The following is a 27,229-nucleotide window of genomic DNA, read 5'->3' on the forward strand; positions in this document are numbered from 1 at the left end:
CAGCTGCGTTATAGGAGGAGAGCGGGAGAAAAACAGCAGGAGGGTGGCGCTAATGATCAAACTGAAAGAGATATTTGAAACGCCCACAGAGATCAGCTTGTTCCTGGAACTGGTCACAAGAGGAGAGCTTTTTGACAGGATCGTGGAGAAAGGATATTACAGTGAGCGCGACGCTGCTGACGCTGTTAAACAGATCCTGGAGGCGGTAGCTGTAAATCAGGATGTGATGTGAGAAAGAGTGGATCCTTTCCTTGTTGACTCGGGGACGTGCTTCCAGTGCCTGTGCTACCACTCACCTTGTGCCCTCTGCCTCGCTGCTGTTCCTCGTCCTCCGCCGCCACCATTCCCACCAGCGGCCGCCGAGAGGGGACGAACTGCAAGTCCCATCAGCCTCTGGGACAGGAGACCTGCTGACACCGTTTCCCGCGCCAGGAGGCGCTTAAAAGTCCGGCACTTCCCCTGCATTGCGGGACGCGCGCGGGTTGCGCCGGGCTAAGCCCGGGCCAGGGGCGGGCCCGTTTAAGCCCGTTAAAGACCGGGTAAGACTGGACTGGGCCATACCACTGTTATGTACATTCTGATGTGGTATTGCAGCTATTACTAGTTACATATAATACACAGCCCCACTTGTAAATTGCCAAGTACTAGAACATAACAGCTTGTAGGCTTTATAGATTGATAAATACATGTCTGACAGGATGACGAGGGGTTCTAGGAGTAAAAATGCACAAGGGACAGCCTTTACATCTGGTCCAATTGACCAATACATTACTAGGGCCAATGAAGCTATCAACCAAGGTATATCACTCTTGGAGCGTAGAGTCTCGCAGGATTTAGCTCTAGCAAGACGTTCTTCGTTAGGCCCTATGGCTTTAGCAACGACACCTACACTACCAAATGTCATTAGGCCTCTTATTGAAGTTCAGGCTGAAACCCATGGTGTACCTAACACGGTCGATCTGTCCGCCTCATTGGCTTTCTCTGATGTGCATTCAAGTAAAGATCTTGAGAAGACACCTGACCTGTTTTTAAGTCCAAGGCAGGAGGGCCCCACCGTCAATTCCTTAAGGGGGAGAAGGGAGGGTGCAATTTCCAAACGGAAGAAACCCAGGGCACAGAAAAAATGTAACGCTAAAACTACTAAAAAAATCCCGACTGCCGAGGTGCCAAGCAAAAACAATAGCAATTCTACCCAGAGCGCCCTACTCACTACAGCCACTGATACAACAGCCCCTTTGACTAATCCCCCAGCGACTTAAGTAGTTTGGCCACGGGCTGCAAAGTTTGTGAGGCCAAAAACCAACTTTTATGCACATTGGGAGAACTTTTTAGAGATTATGTGCAACCTATAGTACTTTCTCTTTCTAACATTGAAAAGCACATGGTCTCTATGAGCTTATCTCTCAATGCACTGAAGAGCGAGGGATTGGTTAATCATAAGGAGCTGCAAGCTACTCCCTCCACTCTAAGGACGAAGCAAGTGGGGGCGTGTGCTCCCCATGATAACTTGAATCCATCGTCAAGGTCTGTGCCAGTTCCATTGAGGAAAACTGGAGAGCCCTCCAAACCCTCTGCCTCCACCTAAACTGTGAATAATACATTACCCAATTTATCGGGGCCAGTACATCGAAATACATTACCCAAATCTTTGGGGCTAGCATACCACAATGATAAAATCAGGGGGGAGAAGGGTCACTCTATACATTTACCAGTGGAAGCTGATCCATATGTTGTGATTCTGACCGGTGTTCCCGAGTTAAGGTCTCATAAAGAGGAACCAACGTGGTCCCTAAAAAACAAGACACAACATTGGCTCACTACTAACAGACCGCTCCCCCCCTCTTGTAGCAGTAAGAGCCTTATGGTGCGTAGGGTCTCTTGGATAGGTAGTGAAGAGAAAAAGATTCAGGGAGACTGTATTATAGTCAATTTTGATAATCCACGAACGGCTGATTACATTTGCCGTCGTGATACTTGGCCCAAGTTTGATGGAATAAAGGTGAGAAGACTCTCCTCCTTTTATCCTCCTATAAATTGTTGTGCTAAAACTCCCGATAGGAGCTTGTCCCAAATAAGTTTTTGGAACAAAAGAAGGGAGAGGGAGGCGCGATTAGGCCATGAGGGCAGAGATATAGCTTTCTCTGAAAGTTGGAGTGGCTTACCACTTGCTAACAGATTTAGCTGTTTGGAAGAAGTGGACTGACCATTATTGGGTCCAGGATTTTCCCTTGAGGATATAGAACATACTAGCACCAAGCCTCCCCAACTCGTAGTTAGCTCCCTGCCTGTAAATGGCTCTCCCGCTACTTATACTTTAACCCCCCCAAAGCCCATTTCTCAAGAAGCCTTGCAGGCTCCTGCTCTCTGTCTATGCTCCACTCTTGAATTAGGGTCGGGGAATGTTCCACTTACACCCTGTATTGAGCTTGCGTCCCACGATGCTTTCTTGCCCTCTATTGAATGCCCAAGTGTCCAAAAAAAAGTTGTTCGCTTTAATGATGGTGACACCTTAAAGATCCTCAGCTGGAATCTAGCCGGCATCCACAGGAAACTCTGCTTACCTGAGTGGAATACCTTAGTGGAGGCACACATGATTTGCCTATTCCAAGAGACTTGGTGTTTAGAACCCTTACATCGGGTAGGCTATATTACTTATTTTGTTCCTGCAGCACTTCCCAGTAACGGGCCAGGCCGTCCCTCGGGAGGCCTATTGATTTGGGTAAGTATTGCCCTAAATCTCCGGATTGAGCTAAAGCAAATTAACTCCCCAGACATCTTAGGCATTTCCTTGAGAGGCCCCCAAAGAGGTTTTATCCTCGACTTATTTAATGTATACGCTAGGGGTACCAAACATGGCTCTACATCTCTGACAGTGTCTAGTTTGGAAACTGCACTGAGAGAAAACCTAGTTGGAACCCAAGTCTTGATTGCAGGTGATTTCAATTGTACTTATGAGCCCCTTATACAGGATGCCTTCTTCAACCCGAGTGAGGATGATGAAAGATGGGGCATCCCGATCTTAACCATTCCCCCGATTAAAAAATGGTCTAAAACTGCCATTCAGTTGAACGCCTTAACGTGGGAATTTGGGTTAAGAGCAACCAACGGCCGCACAAGTTCAGACCCTTTGGGTGGGGCCACGTTCAACAGAGCCAACCACACCTCTAGGATCGACTACATTATGTTAGATTTTTTCCTTTGGAGCTTTGTGCAGGATATGGTAGTCCAGCCTACAGTCGAAAGCGATCATAACTCGCTTTCTCTGTCCCTTAGGAACCCATGGCCTTATGAAAAGACCTCAATATCCCTTAACCCAGTCCACAAAATCTCTCTTTCCTCTTGTGGGAAACGATTAAAATGGAACAGGGTCGCTAAGGATGAAACCAAACTAAACATAATCAACACAGTACTCACGGCCTCACAGTTGGAGTTGGAATTGGACAGCTCAGACCGGGGCGTGCCAAACCCCGATCGGGTTACTCCAATCTTCGAGGAAACTATCAGGTCAGTTGGGAATGTATTTCTAAAAACGAATTACGTGGGCAAAAATGTGGCAACTAGGTTCCCAAGGGGGAAGCACGATTGGTATACATCTGCCTGCAGACATGCCAAATCACTTTTGATTAAAGCTGTCAAAAGCAAAACTCAAGGAGCTATACAGGGAGCTAGGCTTAATTACAAGAAAACCCTGGCAAGCGCTAGGAAGGAGTGGGAATATGAACATTGGCGTTCCCTAAAAGAGGCAAGTCAGGGGAAAGACTCAAGGCGATTTTGGGACATAATTAGAACCAAAAACAGACCTGATACCGACCTCATCACGTGCAATATTACCAGCCAAGCTTGGGTCAATCACTTCTTCAAACTGTATGCCAGTCAGGCTGGCGCTATCTCTACAGCCACCCCTACGGCCATCTCTAATGACAAACAGATAAAGGTGGTGGCTTCAGTAATTCCCGATTCTCCATTAAGGAGCACAGATCAAGCAACCGGAATGCTATGTATAGCTTTGCCATTAAATGACTGGGCGACAGACTCCATTTTCTCGATCAAAGAAGTGGAGTATGCTATCAGTACCATCAGGCCCCAAAAAGCAGCTGGCCCAGACGGTTTACCCGGGGATTTGCTAAGAGCAGACATCCCGAAATGGGGTAAATTCATTAAATGTCTGCTTAATGCTATCAGTAGGGGAGCGCCGATTCCGGCATCCTGGAGAGGGGCGGAGGTTGTCCCCATCTTTAAAAAGGGGGCTAGGGACGACCCATCAAATTACAGACCCATAAGCCTGATAGACATAACCCAAAAGGTAGTTGGGAAGGTGTTGTTGGTCAGATTACTACAATGGATAGACGAAAACAACATCCTCCAACTACCAGGCTGGCTTCAGAGCAGGTACCGGCACAATCAAACAAGTATTCAGATTGTTGCTTGTGTATTGGAAGGTGGTGGTCCTGGGCAAAGGCAGTCTTTATCTCACTTTTATAGACTTAAAGACTGCCTTTGACCTAGTTCCCAGGGAGACCCTTTGGAAAGTCCTTGCTGGCATGGGGGTGCCCCAATATCTTCTCTTGCTAATGGTAAGGTTGCATGAAAATACCTTCGCTCAGGTTAGGTGGGGGAGGGATGGGGAGAAAACCAGCAGAATTCCGGTAGAGAGAGGGGTCCGCCAGGGATGTGTCCTAGCTCCCACTCTTTTCTCCCTATATATCAATAGTGTGGTTGAGCATCTACTTAAAGATCCGTCAGATGAACCATCCCTGGCGGGGGAACGCATCCCCACTCTCCTCTTCGCGGATGATACACTCCTACTCTCCAAAACCCCTATGGGCCTCCAAAAACTTTTAAACAATTTCCAGCTTTTCTGTACAGAACGAGGCCTGGTAATCAACACTGACAAAACAAAATACCTTGTGATGAACCCCCCCAAAAAATCTGTGCGCCCCCCGTTATTGAATGATGAATCTTTGGGGAGGGTGGACGTGTTTGATTACCTAGGGATCCGCTTATCCCATAACATGCAGTGGGGTCCCCATTTATGCAAGATGTTGTTAACGCACAAAAGGGTAACAGGGGCTCTTGTGAAGGAGCAGCGCTCCTGTGCCATTAGACCCATAGCCCCTGTTATCGAAATATATGCAGCAAGAGGAGTTAGCTCTGCTCTTTACGGGGCAGAGCTTTGGGGTTCTTGTGATACCAGTGAATTATCAAGAGCCGAGAGGAAGTTTTTTAGGACTATCATGTCACTCCCCCAGGGTTCCCCTATGATCCCACTGATGCTTGATTTAGGTTGCCGCCCTATAGGTGAATTGGCGAAATTTCGCCCCTTATTGCTATGGGCTCGTTTGTGGCGAGTCCCGGAACTAGCTAAATACGCCAAAGGTCTCTCTGAAATCATGTCACTTCCCGGATGGCACAGGATAAAATGGCTGAGCGACATGAAAGCCCTCCTGTATAATCTGGGGCTAAGTGCAGCATGGGAAAATAGATCTTCCCCTCCGAAAGCCACACTAAAGTCCTTCTATTGGAATTGGATTGTGACCCAACGGAATACGAACACGTCATTGGGCAGACTTACAGAGGACTTTCTGAAATTTAAAGACCTGCCGATCCGGGAACTATATCTTGACATTATTGAGAGTCCTTTTCACAGAGCCTTGTATTTTAAATTTAGAACCGGGACTCTCCTACTTTATGCCTTCACATCACGATGGAAATCTTCTGCTCAGAACTCTGTCCCTTTTGCATATCCAGACGAGAGTCCGTGGCTCATTTTTTATTTGAATGTCAGGAATATGCCCTGCCCAGGAGAAGATGGCTTAAGCAACTGTGTCGTTCCTTAGGAACTAGACATCATACTGTGGCGCTACGCATCTTAATGTCAGACTCACGTCCGCTGCACGTATGTGCCCTCTCAAAATTTCTATCCTGGGCATGGCGCATTAGAAGTAAAAGGCTTAAAGAAATTGTTTAATTTGTTCTTAATATCTATTTATGACTTGCCTTGCTTTTTACTGTAATAATTGGCTTTTAAAGCTTAATGTAATTAACTTGATTTTATTGTAAAGCTTTTATGATATGTTTTTATCGAAATAAAGCCTTTGATGATGATGATTTGAAGCTAAAAACAACACCACTTAAAATAATATGTTGAATGCATCGTGGCTATCTGGGGATTTCAGTAGTGGAATAGGCCACCTTGTGAGGTGGTTGGACGTTTTTTGCATATTCTTTTATACTGATAAGTAGTAGTAATAGATGATATAGTTGATTATTAATAATGTATTTATTATGAGCCACTGTTTCGTTTTGCCTGATACATTGGTAAATTGCTTTTTCTAGCACTATGGGAAGGACCTGATACTGAAGAGATCTTTGTGTATTCTATTCCAATCACTCGTATCACAGCAGGGAACTCATGTTTGGTAGCACTATTCAGTATCACTACGTGTTTACACTTCGGCACTGCGCATTTGACATGTTTACTGTGTTCACAATTAGACTTCAGTCTTTGGAGGTCAGGTCATGATTGAGAATGTAGTCTTACTTTATCTACAGTCTGTGACAATGCACACTGGCATAACATCATAGCATTGAATAAAGAATACTGTTTCCCACTATGTGCACACAGCAGGGCACGCACACGTTGCTATTTGCATGTTTTAAGCTGTACATGCACAGCATATTGTACCCCATGAGGTTCTTAGCCCACAAGGGTTGATACTATTTAATTCCTCCTACTTAACACATTGGATCAAATTAGTTTAAACTAAATTATGCATTATTGTACAGAGCCTAATGGCCACTCATTGATCAGACCATTTTACTATTAGTGATTTATTTTCATTACTGATGTAATTCATGTTTAATTATTACTTTCACAGAGTCAAGTATTGCTCCGATGTAAAAATGATTTGGAGCTATCTTTGTAATTTGTAGGTTGTGTAATGACTACACATTTGTTTAATTTATCTTCTCACCCACATCTTAATGACTTTACACACTATTGTGCAAATCAACGCTAGTGCCCATTTTCACGTCTTTTGACACGTTTACGCTTGCCAATGTTAATTTTATTGTATGCTTGTGCTCATACAGTTGTATGTGAAGACATTTAAATATGCATGTACATAACTGGTAAGGTTGGCATATGTGAAAGTTAACATCCTTCCCCTTAGCATTTCTGGCATCGGTAATCGATTTCGTCATTGCAGGTAAGCATCATCTTATTTTGTGTCTGTAGACCTTTAGGTTATCATTTGGCAGACGCCCTCAAGCGAGCCAGTGTCCAGAGCAGAACGTTCAGGTAAACACTAGTAAGTGAAAATGTTAACTCAAAGGAAGGTCAAAGCTCTTTTAGTTTAATGGCTTTTTTTCGGGGGGGTGGGGGGGGGGGGGGGTTATTCTGCAAAATGAGACGCGAAATGATCAAAAGGTCATCAAAATTGACCATGCCTGTGAAATAGTTGATGTGAATTTCCCATAGTTACACACAAAGGTGAAAAAGGAATTTAAGATTTTGAAAAGAGAACCTGTGAGCTTCATGCTTGAAGCTCAAATAAGATGCTGGTTCTGGATCATACAATAGTACAGCTACAAGAATGGGAGCTGACTCTGAGCAGCTAGCTATTCAAACTACTGGACGGTAATTTTTATGCAAGTTAGGTTGAAACTAGACGAGAATTTCGAGGAACTTTAAAGTCTAGTAAATTTCTTGCCACACTAGTATCATACGTTGGAAAAACAGTTTTCATATGTTATTTCATTGGGAGGCGAATTGAATGATTTTAAAATTCGTTATTTTGCATAAAAGCAAGATAGCCTTGAAATTCATTCCAAGACTACCAGTATACTGATCACAATTATTTTGAGATCTAGACGAGGCATACTGGTTCATATTGTTAGGCATAAACCAAGAACTGTGAGAACTAGATTTTTAGATGGGACTGGAAGTTCTCAATGGGCCTTCTGTAATACCTGTCGAGGTCAATTTTACTTTAGAAGGTGCCTTTTTCCTAGTTTTTTATTTTATTAATCTGATATTTATTTAAAAATTAATTTTCATCGTAATATTTTATTATTTCCTTATACTTATTCAGAGAGCTCTTGCGGATCTTGGACATGCAAAACTCTCGGACTCCCTAAAGTCTAGGGGAGGTATAGAATGTGTGAAATTTAAAAATAAAAAAAATATACAGAAGGTGCAGGAAAATTCAACTACTGAATAATTGTTTTCTTAAGGTAAAAGTAACATTGACCTTTGGTTTGGGAATGAGTAAAAAATGCACTGCAGTTTAAATGGAAGAAGCAGTTCTTGCTTCAGAACTAAGGGATGTGAAATATTTGCAAAAATGCTCTCAGCTAGATGATCTTGATGAATTGTCTATTAGATGAGCAAGGGCTACCCTCCAGATAACATACCGCGTGAATCCCTTCAAGTGCCAGATTGGGTCCGAAAAGTACAATAGCTCACATGTATTTGTAACACCAGAGTTTTTTCTTGGATCTGTAAACCAACCTCGACTTGTCACTGCGACACACAAGGCACTACTCCAGCACCCTGTTGTCTGTTCCTTTTTTCTGCACCCTTTAATGCGGAACCAGAGTTTCTCTCCTTGGAAAGTTTAATAAAACCTTTTGTTTTTGCCGTGTAACATAGGAGATTCTCTGAGGCAAAGTTATCAGGCCTCAAGTGGTGACACTCTTGTATCCAGCAAATTTCACTATCTGACCCACACAACGTATATTTGTGGTACCTGGTTGTAAGCATGACTCAGTCATATGTGGGGCTAAAAGGGTCGATGCGTTTATGCCAATGGCATCAAAGAGTGCAAGGTTTAACATTTCATGGTGATGGTCCAATATGAGTACCATGGTAACCAGTGCCACTCCAGCTCCTGCTCTGGTTCACATTGGACAGGTAAATCCTTGGGGTGGGTCTCTCTCAGGGATGAAGAGTGATCATCCGAGAGTGTACCGAGGCACAGGAAGGATCCTGCACCTCTTCCACTCAATTGCCACTTCCGCTGCAGGTGTTGGTCTTGTAGTCTTTGTCTCTGTTCTCTGATTCTGGGCTCTGCGTCTACGCTGAGTAGAACTTGCTAAAGGTACCTGTGCTGAACTCCACACCAGCTCCGGACATGAAGCCTTTCTTATCTACATCTGGCTTTTCCAGTTCCTGGATCGGTGCATTCACGCAGGCGATGCTGGCCTTCTTTCAAAGGAAGTCCACCCAGACACCCTCTAGTGCATGTCAGGGCCTTGACCAGCCAGCAGCTCCTTCCCAGGCATGTCAACTCTGCTAGGATTCCCCATGACTCCAGCCGGACCAATCCCTCTGCCCAAAGCCCTGCCAGTGACCACACCATTGGCACTGTCTTCACTTCTGTTGCACACTGACAAGCTTTCCGAAGATTAGCGACAACTTGATTAGGTCCAGACACATGGCAGGAAGCTCTTTAAAGCCTTCATCTTGCGACACATATTTTGGCAAGCTTGAGGGACTATTTGCTGCTCGGTCAGATCCTATTCAAATGCTTAATATAGATTGTTACTGTTAAAGCAGTAAGGCAGGCTTCTTCAACTGTCTTAACCGCCCTGCACTGACACGGATGCTGGCGATTACTGGACTTTTAAAAATGCTAGTGGCCTGGACACCTCGCCGAAGGTGAACCTGGAGTGCCTCTCAAGTGGCACTCAATAAATCGCTCATCTCATCCCATCCTCTCGACTAGGGAAATTATTTATTTTTTCAGGCCGTTCCCACATAAGGCCATGGAAATCCTTGAGATAGCATTACCTGTAGAAAAGAGCATGGTGATCTTGTTCACTGAGATTTACAACCTAACTCTTTGATGTTCTTGCCTTTTGCTCTCCTTACATGGGGTATTGAGGGACCCTATCCTAGTGGCATGGAAAATCCAGCTTTTGCCCTGGTGGTTGAACCACCAGGTAGCCCGATGCCATTGTACCGTGCTTGAGGACTAACGTTTCTGGCTGCTCTCCCCTCCCTACGAAGCCTTGTGGTTCAGGAGTCCTCTTCTTTCTCCAATCAGAACCCGAACTCATTTCCCACGTCACCTCTCGACAGTCAATGGAGGAAAATTGAGGTCATGGGAAATTGTATTTTCTTAAGGCAGCCCAGCCCCTTTGTTCTGTGAATACAACTTGCTTCCTAGAACTCTACTCCTATACCTTGTAGGAAATCATGTAGTTGTTCATACAAATCTTCCTGATCACCTTTGTGACCATTTTGGACAGGTTGTATGAGATGAGCAGAATGTGGTGAAGCAAATCATGTGCTCTGGATTGGATACAGTTTCTCAGGCGATGTCCAATCAAATTGTCCGGACATGTCCTTCAATTGTGCTTGGCTTTTCTATGGCAATGAGGACTCAGCCATGCAATGGTTCAGGCAGGGACAGGCTACTGCCTTCTCCTTGGAGCTAGCTTCCATCACATGCCAATTCCACCAGCATGACCGGAGCTGCAAGGATCATTTTACAATCTGCCTTTCCAGAGCTACATGAGTGTAGCAGTTCCAAGAGCCACTGAGGACAGCTGCAACAAAATATTTCCTTCGTGCCCCCATGCCCCATATGGCAAAACCTCTTTAATCAAACCTTAAGGGCAGACGTGTGGCCTGTGGGGAAAGAGTTCTCCATATTTCAGACTGTTGGGTTCTGCAGATTATTGGGCAAGGCTACTCACTTCCCTTCCGTGCTTGCCCCCCTTCCATTCCCCTTGTCTGTTCACTCGCCTCAGGCAAATATGCTTGCATTTTGCAGCAGTATGTTCTAGCTATTATAAGCAAATGAGCTGTGGAGTTGTTTCCAGAGGATGAGATAGGGCAGGGATTACTTTTCTGTACCCGAAAAGACCTTGACCATCACCCCATTCTAGACCTTTGTGCACTGATCGCGTTCCTCCACAAGGAGAAGTTCTAAATGCAGTGTATGGCACAGGGTCTCCTGTCTCTGGCGGTGGAAGGCTGGATGGTGTCCCTTGTTTTGCAGGATGTATATTTTCACACCCCACGCCTGCGGTCAAACAGTAAACACCTGCAGGTTGTGGTGGGTTCCGCCCACTATCCATTTAACGTCCTACCATTTGGTTTAACTTCTGCACATAGAAAAAAAGCGATGGTGGTTGCAGCACATCTTAGCAGATCAGGAATATCGATATCACCGCCCCTTGACGTGGTTGCTGAAGGTGGGCTTCGCACCACCTGCAGGCCACATTCTCCCTGCCCCTCAAGTCGCACCTCTGGCCCTCCAAGCATCTCATCTTCATCAGAGCAGAGCATGATATTGTCCCCCTCATGTCTTTCTTGCCCCCCGCAGGGTTCAGGACTTTCAGGCTCTGATCCCGATGTTTCAAGAGCAGGCTCTTCTTCCTGCTATGACCGCCTTGACATGTTAGGCCTCCGCTCTTCATGCATCTTAGTGAAGCAGCGGCCTCTGGCTCTTGCATGCACTCTAGTGGTGCCTGAGCCTTCCAAGGGCCCAACACTGGGGAGGCCTCCGGACCACGTCCTGACTTGCCTGGAGTGGCTCAGACCTGCATTCGTGGCTAGTGAATTATCACATGATATGCATAAAGCCATTAGGCCTTCCTCCAGCGGTAGTCACGGTGGTGCTTCCTTCAGTTAGACGGTCACCTCGACGCGGTCGAGATCAGAGGCCTTTGGTCTCACTGGGAGCGCAAGTCTCTTATCAGCCTGCGCAAGCCTGGCACTATCAGTTTGTTCCACGATTTAGATCCTAATGGACAACCAACAACAATGTGGTTCGCGACAAGCAATGGGGTGTGGCCTCAACTCCCTTGTGAAATACTGCATTCATGACCACTAGCACTGCCTGCAGTTTGTGCCTTGCTGGTTCTGCAGCAAGGAACCCTGGGAGGCGCATCTCATCTGAGGAGGATGTTTGAATGACACCAGATCAAACCAATCGAACTAAATAGTTCTGCGTCTGCGTTTTGATACTAGTCCCTGGATAAATGACCAACCGTAAGTGACAGGGTACTTGTCTGTAAGCTGCCAACACTAAGTAGTAGATGTTTTAAAACCAAGAACAGAGTGATAAAATTAAACTTTTTATGACATCCAGGCATAAGTATGGCAAAAATCAACATTCTCAATTGTGCCCTTTGTTAATGGCTATGCACTTGGACAATGCGCAGCTCCAGAACACTTTTAGGGATGCACAAGTAAAAATATGGGCTTGCCCACTTCTTAGGCTTTAATCGCCTGTTCTTCCTTTTATTCCCTGTTTTTTAAGTACCTCAAGGAATACGTTGGTTACCTTCGGAAATAACCTTTGTAGTAGGTACTCTGTGTACCCTGCAGATTCCTCGACTCCTGTCCTCCAAGCTCAAGATTGCATCTGGAAGCTGTCCAACAGTTCGTGTGCACCGGTAGGTGGCAGTACCACTCCGTTTAGTTCTCCGGAAACTACACTGGACATAGTATGATGGAGTCACAGTCGGGGCCATCGGGGAGCGCGGAGATGAATCACTTCCTCGTTCTCTTTTTCCACTCCCTCACAGGCAGACTAGGCTTATTGCAGCCACTGCGATACTTCTCGTTTTCGAGTAACAGGGAAATATGTCCCGGCTCACCGAATTGTATTTAACTGATCAGCAGAGCAATTGTATGCGCAGGTCTGACTTGGTATCCCAGTCCGTGTTCTCAGGACATTTTAACCCCCCCTCCCCTGTCCCCTGTCCCCCCCCCCCCCTCTGAATTTATAACTGGGTGGGCTTCAGCCCTGTTCCTGACTCGGCCTTGAATTTTTCCGAAAATATTCGAGGTGTTGTGCCGAAGTCAGTACTTTGCTACTCAAGGCTTCGGTCAGTCGTAAAAGTAAGGTTGACGCTGAGCAGCAGCAGCACCAGCGTCTGAGGCGGAGTAGGAGGAGGGTGGGCCACTCAAGGAGGGTGGGTACATCTACCCGTACAGAGTGGATCCTACTTCCGCTGCTTTGCTCATCCTCAGCAGTGCAGCCATCTTGTCGCTCATAGTCCTGCACCCATCTTGTCGCTCATAGTCAGGGCACAAGTCCTAAAAAAAGAAGTGGGGGGACGCTGTCACCGGAAGTGACGTCACAACAGGAATCTCATGAAAAGAAGTGGGGGGGGACGCTGTCACCGGAAGTGACGTCACAACAGGAATCTCATGAGTATTCATATGCCTTTAGATGACGGGGCATTTCACAGCACTGCTACCCCTGGTCTGTTCCTCGATGTCCTTTGCAACCCCCCCCTCCCCCCCACTCCCCCGAGGGGGTGCCCCAGTTGCACAACGAAGTGCTCAAAAGTGCACAAGATACAGAAGGACACACATTCCAAGCGTTAACCGCCAACGCCTGCTCGCTCCGCCTCCCAATCACTCCAGCCTGCACACACCACCGGTGCCTCTTAAAGTCTCCAATTACAAATATTAGCATATCTTTGGTAATTTACGGGAAACTTCCCTCCCACCCGGGCTCTCTGCTCACACAATGCTGTCCAGCTTTTGGGCAGGGGGGACGGCGTCCACCCGGAAAAACCTGGTAAAATAAGTGGGGGGACGCCGTCCACCCGCGTGGTACCCCGACTCGAGCCCTGCTCATAGTCCTGCTCCCATCTTGTCGCTCATAGTCCTGCACCCTTCCCTGCAAAACAGACAGGACGATGGACTGCGTGCATTGGTCCTAGAGCAGCACTGGCCGTACTAATCCGATGGACATCCTGAAGACTTCGTCACTTATTATTTTCAAATTGTACAATCGAGATGCACTGCAATGCGCCCATTGTTAATGTACTCCAGTTGCATTCATTCATTCAATTCTCCTGCCATATGTAGTCAGTAGTCCATAGGTGCCCTATCATTGTGTTGCTTTAGGAAGGATTACTAGTATTCCTGCTATGGAAATAGGAACTGGATTGATTCTCAACACCACACCTCTGTCTCTGTGAACAGCCACCCCTAGTCCTTTAGGGGTTCCACATGCCTTTGACATGGAGACTGAAAACTTGTGTTATTTTTACTGGTGTAACTTTGAATTTCATCAAAATTGTTGCATTCTTTTTCTGGCATAAAATAACTGAAATGCTTGTTAGTTTTCATGACCCACACCGAATACCTACTTTGTAGGGCCACAGCTATTTAGGTTACACTCATAATTCAGGTGTGTACGTTTTTGGGAGCGCACCCCTGGTGTCTTCTTCCATTAAAATCACAACAATCTTTCTTCGTGGGCCAAAAACCCTTGCATTACAAGTATTTGTAAAAGTTCTCTAAAGGGTAGCTGGCTAAGTTAAAACGCATGCTCTTCGACAGATTTTGCATTTGCTTGTTTAACACTTCCTATTGATTTTGAATTTAGAGGCAAGGCGCCCGAAGTGTGTGCTGCCTTCTAAAGATTGTTACTTTTCTAACTGCCTTTCATATGCAGCCTGGACTGCCTGCCTACTCCCAGACACATGCACTACTTGTCTTAAAATTTCACATTGCATAGTAATGGCATAGAAATACAGTGTTTAACTTTTTATTCTAACCGGCTGGCATGCGGCCATTGTTTGTCATGCATGCAACAGTTAAACTGTAATGGATGCCCAGCAAGCTGGTAATGCATGTCACACACACGACTACATGGTCCATATTGTACTGTAGCACTTCTATAGCACTTTCCATCCTCTTGCTGAGGCCCCAGGGCAGTTTCCAGCTGGTCGAGTAGGGTAGTTATTCCAGCATGTAGTGCATGGATGGGAGAAAGTTGATGAACTGGGTAGTGATCTGTTAGTGATGAGTTTTGGTGTTATGCATGATGTCCAGAGAGCGTGTTTCAGACTTGGTGCTGCAGTATGCTAGAGCATCTACCTCAAGGAACACCAATTGAGGAAATGAAGTGGGGCTCCTCCAACATGGTGGAGGAGCATCTCCCCACCTGCTGGCAGCCAAAAAACTGAAAACATTATAATAAACCCCTGTTTATTATTGTTTCATTTTTGCACTCGGAGCAAAGGCTTGGGGCGGGGCCAGGAGGATGACAGGTTGGTGGAGGAGTGGTTGCACTGCTATTCAGTGCGCATGACAGTCTGGCCGGCTGTCTCAGACAGCCGGCCAAACCGTCATGCACACTGAAGCTCTCTCCAACCTGAGCAATGTTACGGGGTTGGAGAAAGCAGGCCCAGTCTAACTGGGAGCGCAAATCATTGGCCCTCAGGCCAATCCTGACGCTGCTTTCAGCAGCATGAAAGCAACGTCGGGATTGGCTGCAGTGAATTGTGGGAGCCTGTGTATGCAGTGGAGAGAAGAGCAGTGCGGCAATACAGCAGGTTTTTAATTTTTTTTATTTGTTTCATCATCCGTCTGCCCCCCCCCCCCCCCATCCTCACACACCCCCTCCCCACCCACTCTATCGACGCACCAGTCGCTACTGAGAATGTCAGGGTTAGTTTTGCATGCTGCATATGCTAGACAATCAAAGTTTTAGCCACAGTCATTTGAGTCCTGACTTTGGGATTAGACAACTCTTCTGTAGCTTTTGTGAATTTGAGATGGTGGCAGAACGGGCCTTCTGGTGATGACGGCAAACTATTGGCATGTTCTTAAGTCATAATTTGTGTGCTGTAAATGGCCACTATCAGTTCAAGAACTTGCTGGACATTTATTTTACTAATACTTTTTGTGTAGTTAATTGTGTATCACCTTTCAAAAAGTAGCACAAAACGGCCCTTGTAAATGATGCTTAACGGTCATGTAAACATAACAAAATGAAACTACAATTTTTTTTTTCTTTTATTTCATCAGGGATGAAAGTTTGCCTTTGTTGAAGTTTTGCATATCTGTACTTTTGCCTTCATTTATCACCTTCACAAAAAGTATTTAGTTTACTTATTCTACAGAAAAATATTCTTATCTTTGTGGGCTGTTAACACATTCTGTGCTTTCCCTCTTTTTTGTGCTCCAATTGGATTTTCAGCAACTCTCTTTAAAGGTAAAATGATTCCAAACTACATTATTGATAGCAGTAAGTATATATTACTAAAGCATCTGTTGGACAACTTCTATATTGTATTTATTCGACCAAAAAACACGTTAGTAACCTACTTTAGCTACTAAATATTTTTTATAGTCCTTTGTCACTTAGCATTTGTATGACTTTTACAAAGATATCGGACTCTATAGTGTGGTTCTCGGGGGCCGTGTTTTCCTGTGTTATATAGCTGCTTGGCATGGAATTTCCTTAGTGCTGAATTGTAATCCCAAAATGTGAAAACGGTTTGTGACTTGGATCATCTTTTTTGATTATTTTTTTCTCCTGAATATGAAATGAAACCATGTGGTTTTTTTCTAAGGTTGATAAGAAGCAAAACCGTAACCAGTTTTAAAATGTTTAAAACCTTTCTAAGGCAATATAAAAATATGGAGTTTTCCCAAAGTTGTTGCCCTTTTTGCTGTGTAATGTAGTTCTCTTGTTATTGTGTGTGTCTATCAATGTGCATTCCAGTGAACCTGCCAGGTTTTTTGTTGAAAGTACTGCTCCCAGAGCCAACCAAAATGAGAATCCTATGTAAAATAATCCAAACGAATTTTCTGATAAATTTCTGTGTTTGGTATTAATTTTTATTATTGGCTGCAAATAAGATTTTAAAAAAAGATATATATGTATTCTGCAAGAGGATCTGGGTACCATACGTACGAAAAACAGGGCCGAACTGGCTGAAGCGGGCATCGGATGTTTCCCTGGAAGGGGGGGCGGGGTGGTCTCTAAACAAATGACCAATAAGGCAGAGCACTACTCCTGTGGGAGTTGGGCATCAAGCTCACAACCAAGCAAAAAATAGCCTAAAATTGGATATCCCAAACTCCAAAGGCTAGTTTGGCATTGAGCCAAGCCCTACCCACCTGCACTGAACCTCAACCTGCTTAGTTGCTTGCTCTGTCACTACGCACCAAAAGACTTGACTCTGCCAGCAACCCATTCGATGTCGGACACCTTAGTGAGGGTTTATCTTCAAATGTCCATTACCTACAATAACCTCTACCCACCCCCAAACCCTAAAATTACCCTTACCTCTGCCTATCCCTTTGAATGAATGAATGGGGGTTATTGAGCGGACGGCTACTCAAGTGTCCCTGTGCTATACAGAGTAAAAGGAAGTCAAAAGAAAAATGCTCAAAGCTACTCAATGACAAGCCAGGTCTTGAGATTTTTCCTAAAAAGCCCCTCATCTTCCATTTGACGAAGTTCAAAGGGGAGCTTGTTCCAACCCACAGGTCATAAGAGGGTGAATTACCGCCTCCAGATTTAGAAAGATGGCCCCTTGGAACTGTGGCCAGATAAAAAAAAAAATTAGGAAGTTATTTGTAGCGCACAGGTTTCTCTTGCAGTCGTAGTGGGATATCGGATATCCTGGAGGGCTGATAGCCCAGCCGAGAATGATGTAGCACTCTATGCATCAAAAGAAGGGTTTTAAATAGATGCACATATTCATGGGAAGCCAATGTAAATTCCACAAATCTGGGGAAACATGCTACCATCTACGTAGACTGAGAACAAGTCGAGCAGCCGCACATTGGACAGTCTGCAATTTCCTCACCAAGTACTGTGGCAGACCTGCATCTAAAGCATTGCCAAAGTCCAGCCTGGACATGACCAAGGCCAGAACCACTGTAATCCTTACCTGAACTGAGAGGAAGTGCAAAAATGTATTTGCCGTGCGCAAGATGCCTAAGCACATGCCAACAACCGTATTGATTTGATTGGGAACAAAACATGTGTTTGTCAAACTTAACCCCCAAGTTTTTCACAATATCAACTTGTATGTTGGGCGGGGATACCCATCTGGCCATTGCACATCCAGGTTAAGGTTACAGTTGTGTTTAAGACTAAGAAGCTCTGTTTTTTCAGTGTTACATTTAAGTTGGTTGAAATTCATCCAGTGAAAACTGCAGAGATACGGGGGTTGATGGCATCCGGCTCGATCAGCTAATTTTTCCCAAAGGAAAAGACAATGTGTGTCATCAGGATATAAGATTATCTTGGCCCCAAAAGACTCGGTTAGGACAGCAAGTGGAGTCATATAGATGTTGAACATTGTGGGGCCGAGGGGGAAGTCCTATGGCAATCCTACTGATAACCTTGTGCTGTCTGAAGAATAGAGGGATAGCCAGACTTCTTGACCCCCGTCTTCAAAGAAGGATTTTATCCACTTCCAGGCAGTATCTCTGATACATATCTCCTGAAAGCGGACGAGCAGCCTGCAATGAGGAACCGTGTCAGATGTTGCTGACAGGTCTAACAATACCAGGACTGCCTTTTCGCCTGCATCTAGGGTGCTTTTAGTCAGTTCAGAGATTTCCAGAAGGGCAGTGTCTGTACTGAACTGTGGCCTGAAACCTGACTGACTGGGGTGTTATAGATAGCTCATGCGACTCTATATAGTTAGATAACTGCTGATTAACAAACCTTTCCACCAATTTAGATGGCACAGGCATCAGTGAGATGGGTCTGTAATTGCCTGGGGCATCAGGGTCCACACTAGATTATTTTTAAAAGGGGTAACATTTTAGCCGGTTTCCAAAAAGACGGGACTGTAGCCATCACTAAGGAATTAACTATCAGGGAGTTCATAACTGGGTTAATAGCGTTCACTCCCAACACTAAAAGAAAAGGGGTTCAGGGATTAGGAGGAGAGCCTGATTTAAGATTTGAAATAGCCGCTCTAGGGTCTTCCAGCTAAATAGTACTCAACTTTAATATCCAGCAGGAACCCCTTGTTTGGGTGGGCATAGCGGGTCTAGGAGCATCAGCTTTCCAAAGTCTGAGTTATAATTAAGCTATTCTGAATCTCCGGTATTTCATTATGAAAGAAAGAGTCCAGTTGCTCGCACCACTTGGCCGAAAAGTCCCTGCTTCTGTGGAAGGCAACCGGATCTGAGAAATTGTTTACAATCCTAAAAATTTATCTCACCCTATCAATCCTTTCCTCATAGAATTCTCTTTTGGTAGAATTTATCAAGACCACATAGTGCTTAAGAGCTTTTTTATATGTTGCTTTGTCCTCTATACTGTCATTTTTTCGATAGGGTTTTTTACATATTTTCTTCTCCTGTTACAAGGCGTCATTAAACCAAGGGCTTAAAATCTTGTTTCTACCCGGTCTGAGACATGGGAATTAAACCAAGGGCTTAAAATCTTGTTTCTACCCGGTCTGAGACATGGGAGGGTGGCTAATTTCTGCACCCGGGTACGAATCCAATTGTGAACCTCTTGAGAGTCGGATTCAATTGATCCCAAGATATTTAGCATACCTAAAGTTACCCTTATTTACTTACCTCTACCCACCCCTAAACCCTAAAATTGCCCTTACCTCCATCCACACCTAAACGACTTTTTTTTTCTTTCAACAACTTAAAAAGTATATTGTTGAGAAACATATTTACCTGCTTGGTAAACGTAAAAATACTTCCCTGTGTTGTAAATGCTGTTTCCCGCCCCAGATGATACTGCTGTCTATCATGCAGTAACACAGCGTAATAGCCAACACCATCATGTCAGGCTCTACATACTGTGGAGGATGAGGATGACTTTCATGCGGAAATGTTGTCCTAGATGGAATGATGCGCTGCTACCTTCCCATGCTAAATGGGATGTTAAAGCACACCAGTGACATCTTTAAGGGGCCCAGTTAAGGACAGGGTCGTGGCTTGCCGGATAGAAAAGAAATAAAAGGCTGCCCGAAGCTCCAGCTTGTATTTGTGGACACATTGTCCCAGATTCCTTAGTCATGCACCCCTTCAGTAAGAGGGTTACTTCATAGGTCGCAGGGGATATTCTTCATCCCAATAATCAGTCCCAAAAGATTGATGCTGCAGCAGGGCAGGTAGCACTTGGAGCAGCCACACATTGCCCAATTGGCAACTTGGTGGGCCCCCTTTCAAGGTACGATCCTTACTACTGGGTGGAGATGGGACATCTCATTAACCACCTACCTGATGCGCACCTCAAAAGAGAACAAGAGGTGGTCCTAGAGGGCAAAATAGTTCGCAGTGCTAATATTTGATGTGCTCTGAATGTGGCAGAAAGAACAGCTAGAGGGATCCCCACTATCATCCTTCTTAGTAGAACATTACTAATATGATGGCTAGGAGAATAAAGTGCAGGCACACATCCCCCTATAGGATGTTAAAAAGCATTGTATAACCTTCTCAATGTAGACGGATGCTTCTAGAGGGATGGGCTGGCCACCAAATATCTAATTAACGGTACTATTTCAAATTAAACAGAAATTCTTGAGCACCAAAAACAGCAGGCCAAGTTTTCACTGAAGTCAATACTTGTTTATTTCATATTTCACCACTCTAGCCAACACTTGGTTCCATGACTTTGCAGGCCCTACGAACTTCTTCACCCGCAGATAGAGATAAGACTGTATTGATTACTTTGTTACCAATTGAGAATGACTATAAACATTTGTGCGAATTTTAGCGCTCAAGGCATTCTGCTATTTAATTTGAACTCCTAAGTAGGCATGCCTGGCTTAGGATCTCAGTTTAGACCCAATGTGCAACAGAATCTCTAGAAAGGACCTTTTGATGACCAGCATCTGTTCGGCCATCATGTCAACCAGATGCTTGAGAAAATCAAAAGCATACAGACAAAGCAAAATCTGTGGGCGCCCTACACTCTCACAATTCTTTTTTCACAGGCCGCACATCAGGAAAGAGAACAAGCAAGGAAATGGGTAGGAGACAGGAAGAGGTAGCGCTGCAAGAAGGTCCTCTACTACAAAATATTTAGTTTCCTTGTCTCCCCTCCTACCTCCACCCAGATCATACTATTCCTGTTGGGGAAGGCAAAGGCTATTCCTGTCACACTGGGAAAACATTACATCAAACCAGTGGGTCCTTTCCATTGTGCAGAAAGGGTACTGTCACTAATTTCACACAACCCCTCCCAGGATCCCACCCCCGATGCATACTTTTGTTCAGACCACCTTCATCTTATGGAGGAAGAGGTGCTGGTGCGCCTAGAAAAGGACACCATCAAACCTGTGCCCATAAGCCAACGCACGGCAGAGGTGTATTCCCTGTATTTTCTCATCCCCAAAACGGTTGTACAGTCCGACTGATCATCAACCTTCCGACCATTGAACATATTCATCTCCTCTGAACACTTTCACATGGACACCTCATATGATGTCATCCCCGCCATGCCAAGGTAACTTTATGTTGGTGCTGCCTCAGAAAGACACATACTTTCACATCCCTGAACATCCATTGCCCTACCAGTACCTACACTTAGTAATTGGAAAACACAACCAGTTCAAGGGATTGCCTTTTGGAGTTTCTACAGTTCTAGTGGTCTTCGCAAATTGTCTGGTGGTTGTAGCAGCCCACTTGCACAGAAACGCCATGCATGTGTTTCATATTTAGAAGACTGGCTGATAAAGGGAAGTTGCATACAATGCCTAGCACACACACTCAGCTAGCGCTGTCTCGATTTAATAGCCTTGAGCTCCCTGTGAACATAAGACGCTCCCTGACCCTGCACACATTTAGGAAGGACCTCAAGACCTTGCTCTTTGACGGATCCGGAGCTGCTCCCCCCGCGCCTTGAGACCCTCAAGCCGTAAGCGAGCGGACTAGTCCGCAGAACCTTTCTCCACTTCTAAGGGGAGAACAGTACCTATAAAAACATACAGCATGAGAGCCCTGTTCTATATCCAGAGGGAGGGGAGTGGACCCAAGACCACCAGCTGGCACAGGAGATTTAGCATTGGGCAACTCACAACTTTAATCTGTAACAAGGCACCTCCCAGGAGTGGAGAACAATTTTACGGTTCTGCTTAGTAGGACACATTAACAGGTCCATGATTTGGAGCTACCAACGGTGGGGGACTCCAACAACAGACCTGTTTGCTTTATCCGAAAACAAAACAAATGCTTAAGCTTCGCTGTCTGGTACCTCCACCCACAGTCCTTCTCCTTTTGGCTTCTGTGGATCCCCACTTAATCATTACTGGAATCCAGTGACCCCTACTGACCCATTACGGAAGTCGGGGACCCCAGCCTAAGCAATTTTGATGATTTGAACCACAAAACAGTACACAAATGATGAAGTATTTTATTTGATTCAGAAATTAATATAAAACAAATCACAATTTTAATGGAAGGTAGTAGCTTTTCTAAATTAAATTAAAGCAAGCAACCTATACTCTCTTGGATGCTATTACACTTTCCCACAAATCAATCTGAGAATACCAACTACATAATAGCCTCAAGTTTCAAATTCCTTTACCGACCATTTTTAAATTTTCAGTTTTGCTTTTTTATTTATATACACTTCAATATCCTGTTAATATTATTTCATTTTCTAAGCAGTTGCAGCCCCCCCCCCCCCGCCAACCGGTGTAGGCTTTGTGGATTCCCAAGGGTCCCCCAGAGCACAGGTTAAGAACCGCTGTCCAAGGAAAATGCACTATAGGTGAACTGGCCAGAAATATTTGCCTATGCTTTACCACCTGTTACCTCCACCCTGTACAAGGTAAGGAAAATGAGGCAAGTGTCCATATCCCTCATCCTCGTAGCCCCAACCGGGAGCAAGACAGCCCTGGTTCCCAGTGCTGCTTGAAATGTCAGTCAGTCCCCATGAGACACTTCTAATCAGGCCAGACCTTCTCACCCAGCATCAAGGTCACCTCAGACAACCAGATTCCAAACACCTGTGTCCTTAGAGTTTGGCTACTTTAACCTCCTAGAGGAATGCATGACGATGCTACAGGAGGTAAGGAAACCCACTAATGTTATGCAGCTAAGTGGAAAAGTTTCATGCAATAGTGAATTTCTAATCAATTAGATTATTTTATGGTGCCTGGGCAGTCTTGTTTCTTGTCTTCAACATCCAGTTTCTGTTCTTCAATGTCTTGCTTACACTTCCATATGCTTACATTTAACTGCAGTTGCAGTGTTCCCATATAAAAACAGTATTCATCTGCTTATAGTGTCTATGTAATTAAAGCTTTCATGGGGGGTTTAAAGAGAGTAGTTCCTCCAAAAACACCTCCTGTACTTGGTAGGATCCTTTGTGGGCCTTACACTGCTTATTGCCCTCATTTTGATCCTCTGCATTGGTGTGGCTTACAGTTCTTGTCTTTAAGGGCGGCCTTCTAAGTCGCAATCACCTCCATAAGATGTATTCGGGAACTCTAAGACAGGACACATTCACTCAGGTTCATTAAGACATGCAGTGTTTCATACCAACCCTAAATTACTGTCTAAAGTTGTTTCATCATTTCGCATCAACCAATATTGAGTTACATGTTCTTTCCACAACCAGAATCTGTAGCTGAACAGGCACTTTACACTCTGGATATTACGAGGATGCTAATGTTTTATATTGATTGAACTAAACCTTTTAAAAAGCCCAGTTAACGTTTCGTAGCCTTCGCAATACCCCTCGGAGTGTGCCATCACCAAAGCTAGTATTGCCAGGGAGATTTTTGAATGTATCCAAACCTGCTTTGCTAAAGCCAAATACACTCTCCGCATGCCTCCAAAAGCATACTTAAAACTTAAAGAGGTAGCCAAATAATCTTTGGACAACTGTAAAGCTGCTGATTGATCAATGCCACACATTTGTACCAAGCAGTACTGTGTGGACATTTTAGCACGCCAACAAGGCTTAGATGGCCAAGCGGTGTTAAGAACACCATAAAACGAAATGTGCCTTGTCTGCTAGCCACTGCTTTGTAGCGGGGCTGATTTATATTCTATGCATAGCATGTGTATCTACAGCCACACATGCTACAAAAAAGTTACCCTGTAGCCATCTGTTCATAGCGTGTACTGCTATAGAGACGCATGCGCCAGCCCCCATCCCAGGAGCCAACGATAAACACAGATATCTTTTATGCCAGTGGTTCTTAGCCTTTTGCCTTCTGTGAACATCACTTAATAATTTCTGGAACTCTGGGACCCCCACTGAATCATTATTGGAATCTGCAGACCCCTGCTGAATCATTATTGGAAGAAGGGGACCCTGGCCGAAGCGTTTTCGTGCTTTGAACTGCAAAATAATACACAAAAAGGAACAAGCATTCATCAAACAAATGTTATTTAATTCACAAATCTATAATAAAATCATAATTCAAATTTGAATGTGAAGGCTGGGCTTTTCTCTATTTAATTGAGGCCATTTATTGCTTATGCTATATTCTGTATGGTGCATTGCACTGCTCCCATGAATGAATCTGAGAATACTAACTTAATTTGTTGCCTCCAAATTCCTTTACATTAACAGAATGTTTTAAAATATTTGAACTTAACATGTTGCCTCTGCAGTTTTATGAATATTATTAATCTTTTAATATTAATTTTGTAAGCACTTGCGAACCCCATGAACATTCTTTGCAGACCCCCCCACTGTTCTATCGCTTTCCATTTATTCAGTTTGTAATGCACAGCACTCTGTTTTCAACAATACCCTTCAGTTACACCACTCACTCGCTGAGCGAAAAACAATATGATATGAAACCCGTGTGCTGGTGCAATCTGTGGTAAGGAACAACAGGTCTTGTGACTCAACCTTTTCAAAGAAAAACAGGTTGCAATTGTCCAAGCCCAACACTAGGTGGTAGGTGTATGCGGAGCATGTGAATCTACAGCAATACATGTGCTTAACAGATGGTTAAAGGGCAAGTAACATTTTCACATCGTTTGCATTATGTTGTGATTCAAATGTATTTTAAATTCAGCAATAAATCAATTAAATTTGAATACATTCATGTCATAGAACACTACTAATTTGGAAACAGTTTTGCATTTTAATTATTTACCATGTTCTATAGTACATGAATATGGGGTTTTCTGGGATGTATAGCTGTTTAATCCATCCAGTAAACACTATGCTGATTAAAGACTTCAAATATATTAAAAATTGCTAGCACGTAATTCAGAAGGAATGGACTCCCTTTTGAGTTATTATATGTATTGATAAATGTAACTTTTACTTGATTCTAGATTTGGACATGACAAGCGGCGAACAAAAGGTTTTTGAAAATGAATCGCAGAATGAGAGAAAAGAACTAGATTCCTCTGCATGTGAAGACACCAACTTGGGCAATCCAGTACCAAAAGGAGGAAATTCCATAAATACTCAACACAGTTCATTTTCACCTAGTGCATCCAGTTTGGATACCATTACCTCAGATAATCACGAACAGAGTAAGGAAGCCAAGCCTATTGAAACATTACATAGTTCCTCTCAGGAACATTCACAAACTGAGGATCCAAACAACAATAAAAAGTGGAATACTAAGTCCCAGCCCTTAGAATCTATACTAGCAGACTGGAAGGAAGACATAGAGGCATTTGAACAGATGGAAAAAGATGAGCTATGATTTGACCAAGAACAACATCCAAGAGGGGAAAACTAAAAACTGTGATACTGAAGAAATTCTTCTTGAAACTCTGAACTTTTGTGGTGAGCAAATCATGTGCCACAGGTTTCACATTTACTCAGTCTGAATACTCTACAATCCATTGCTTGTGTTGATGTCATTTTCTGCATTTTCCAGATTGATAATGTACACTCTATTCAGTGGCATGGCGGAGACTCAATGAACTGTGGTGCAGAACTGACAAAGTTGGGTTTCCAGAAGCAAACAAGTGAATTATTTCACATAGTTTAAAAGGTTGAATCCTGATGTGTTTTTGGTCAATTGTTCTTGTACTTTAACCTCATCTGGAAGATGCAAATTAGCAGTAATTGGCTATTACAGTTTAATGTAAAACCTAAGAACTGTTAGGGGGTTATTACAAATTTCACTTTCTGAGGAAACTGCTGTTCCTTTCTTGAAAGTGACATACTGAAATCTTTTGTTTTTTATTGGCAGTCCATCATCTTGTCAACATTGCTATTCACTTGTCATTTAAAAATGTCTTCAACTACTTGAGGTTTTTTCCAAACTGGAGTACTTATTACACCAAAGGTGGATATAAAACTGCCCCATAGCAAATGGGTTTCATTACTTTCAAAGCAGTTTAATGAAAACTGCTAATTTTTGCTTTATTTAGTGTATTTTGAGGGTGTATTGTTGGGTTTACTAATATGTCAAAGCAATGGTGTGCACATTTTGACCTACTTGGCCTTTTTTCGTGTAGTGTTTAGGAATGCCTAACGTACAATCTGAGACAGAATTAGGTTTGATTTCTGGATCTAAATTCTGAAAAGACATTCTGCATTCCCACAACATATCCCTTAAGATAGCTCAAGGGATATTCTCAACAATGCAAAATCGTATCTTTTGAAGTAAATCTACATATATTGATAATTAAAAGGAAATACAGGAATAACATTTGGGGGCCTGTTCTTGAGTTTTGTGACACCTACGTAAATACAATGAACATTGCTTCTAACATTAATTGCATTCACATTTTTAAGCCGAGTAAAAGTAGAAACTACCATAATACCTTTTTCTTGTATTGTATTGGGATATATATATATATATATATATATATATATACTTGGAGTTGAATCCAGTGTTGAGACTTTAAACAATCCGAGTCATGTTAAATCAAACAACTATATTTGGTTCATTAAGGAGTGCAAAATCAGTTTCAAATGCATTTGAAATGATTATAATTCCAAGATGATGAGTCCAAAATGCAATTTCAGTCGAGGCAAATCATTATTTCTAAGTATTTTATTTCAGAAATGCACTTTATCTTTTTATTGGGGTAGCTGTCTTTCATTGTAAATTGAATTTTCCTTGAAAGCATATTTTAATCTATTTCAAAGGTATATGCATTTCCTTTACCAACATATCTGTAGACTAATTGGGTTGATTCTGCAAAACCTTGTTTTAAATGTATTTCTTTTATTGCTAACATCAGAATGTGATAATGTAAAAGTGCAAGTCTTGCGCACCTTTGTATGAATGGTGTAAAATGGCTCGGTCCACCACCGAAATTGTATTGATGTGCAAATTTTACCGATCTTGTTTTTTTGATCCCGCTTCAAGTAACATTTGCACACAAATGCTGATAGCAGGTTTTTTATTTTATATTCCCTCTTAATTTTTCATACTAACTCTAAAATAGCTAATCTGTGTTTTTGTTTTTTAAATGAAAAAACTTGACATTTTATTGGGTGTTTATATAAATAATTATTTTCATGTTTACATAATTACAATGAGAGACCACACTTTTTTCATATGCATTTGCAACTTCAGTTAGCCTGCC

At 43.5% G+C, this 27,229-nt stretch overlaps 1 protein-coding gene across 1 annotated transcript in view; it reads left to right on the forward strand.

Moving 5' to 3' along the window:
* Positions 1–26,343, forward strand: part of EDEM3 (ER degradation enhancing alpha-mannosidase like protein 3) — a 326,937-nt gene extending 300,594 nt beyond the window's left edge. The window contains exon 20 of the mRNA XM_085601522.1: positions 25,007–26,343. Within this exon, the coding sequence (XP_085457648.1) occupies positions 25,007–25,386 (380 nt within the window). The 3' untranslated portion in view covers positions 25,387–26,343. The remainder of the gene's footprint in view (positions 1–25,006) is intronic.
* Positions 26,344–27,229: the final 886 nt, after the last annotated feature.

The sequence above is a fragment of the Triturus cristatus genome, chromosome 4_2, assembly GCF_964204655.1.
Source record: "Triturus cristatus chromosome 4_2, aTriCri1.1, whole genome shotgun sequence".
Classification (NCBI taxonomy): Eukaryota; Metazoa; Chordata; class Amphibia; order Caudata; family Salamandridae; genus Triturus; species Triturus cristatus.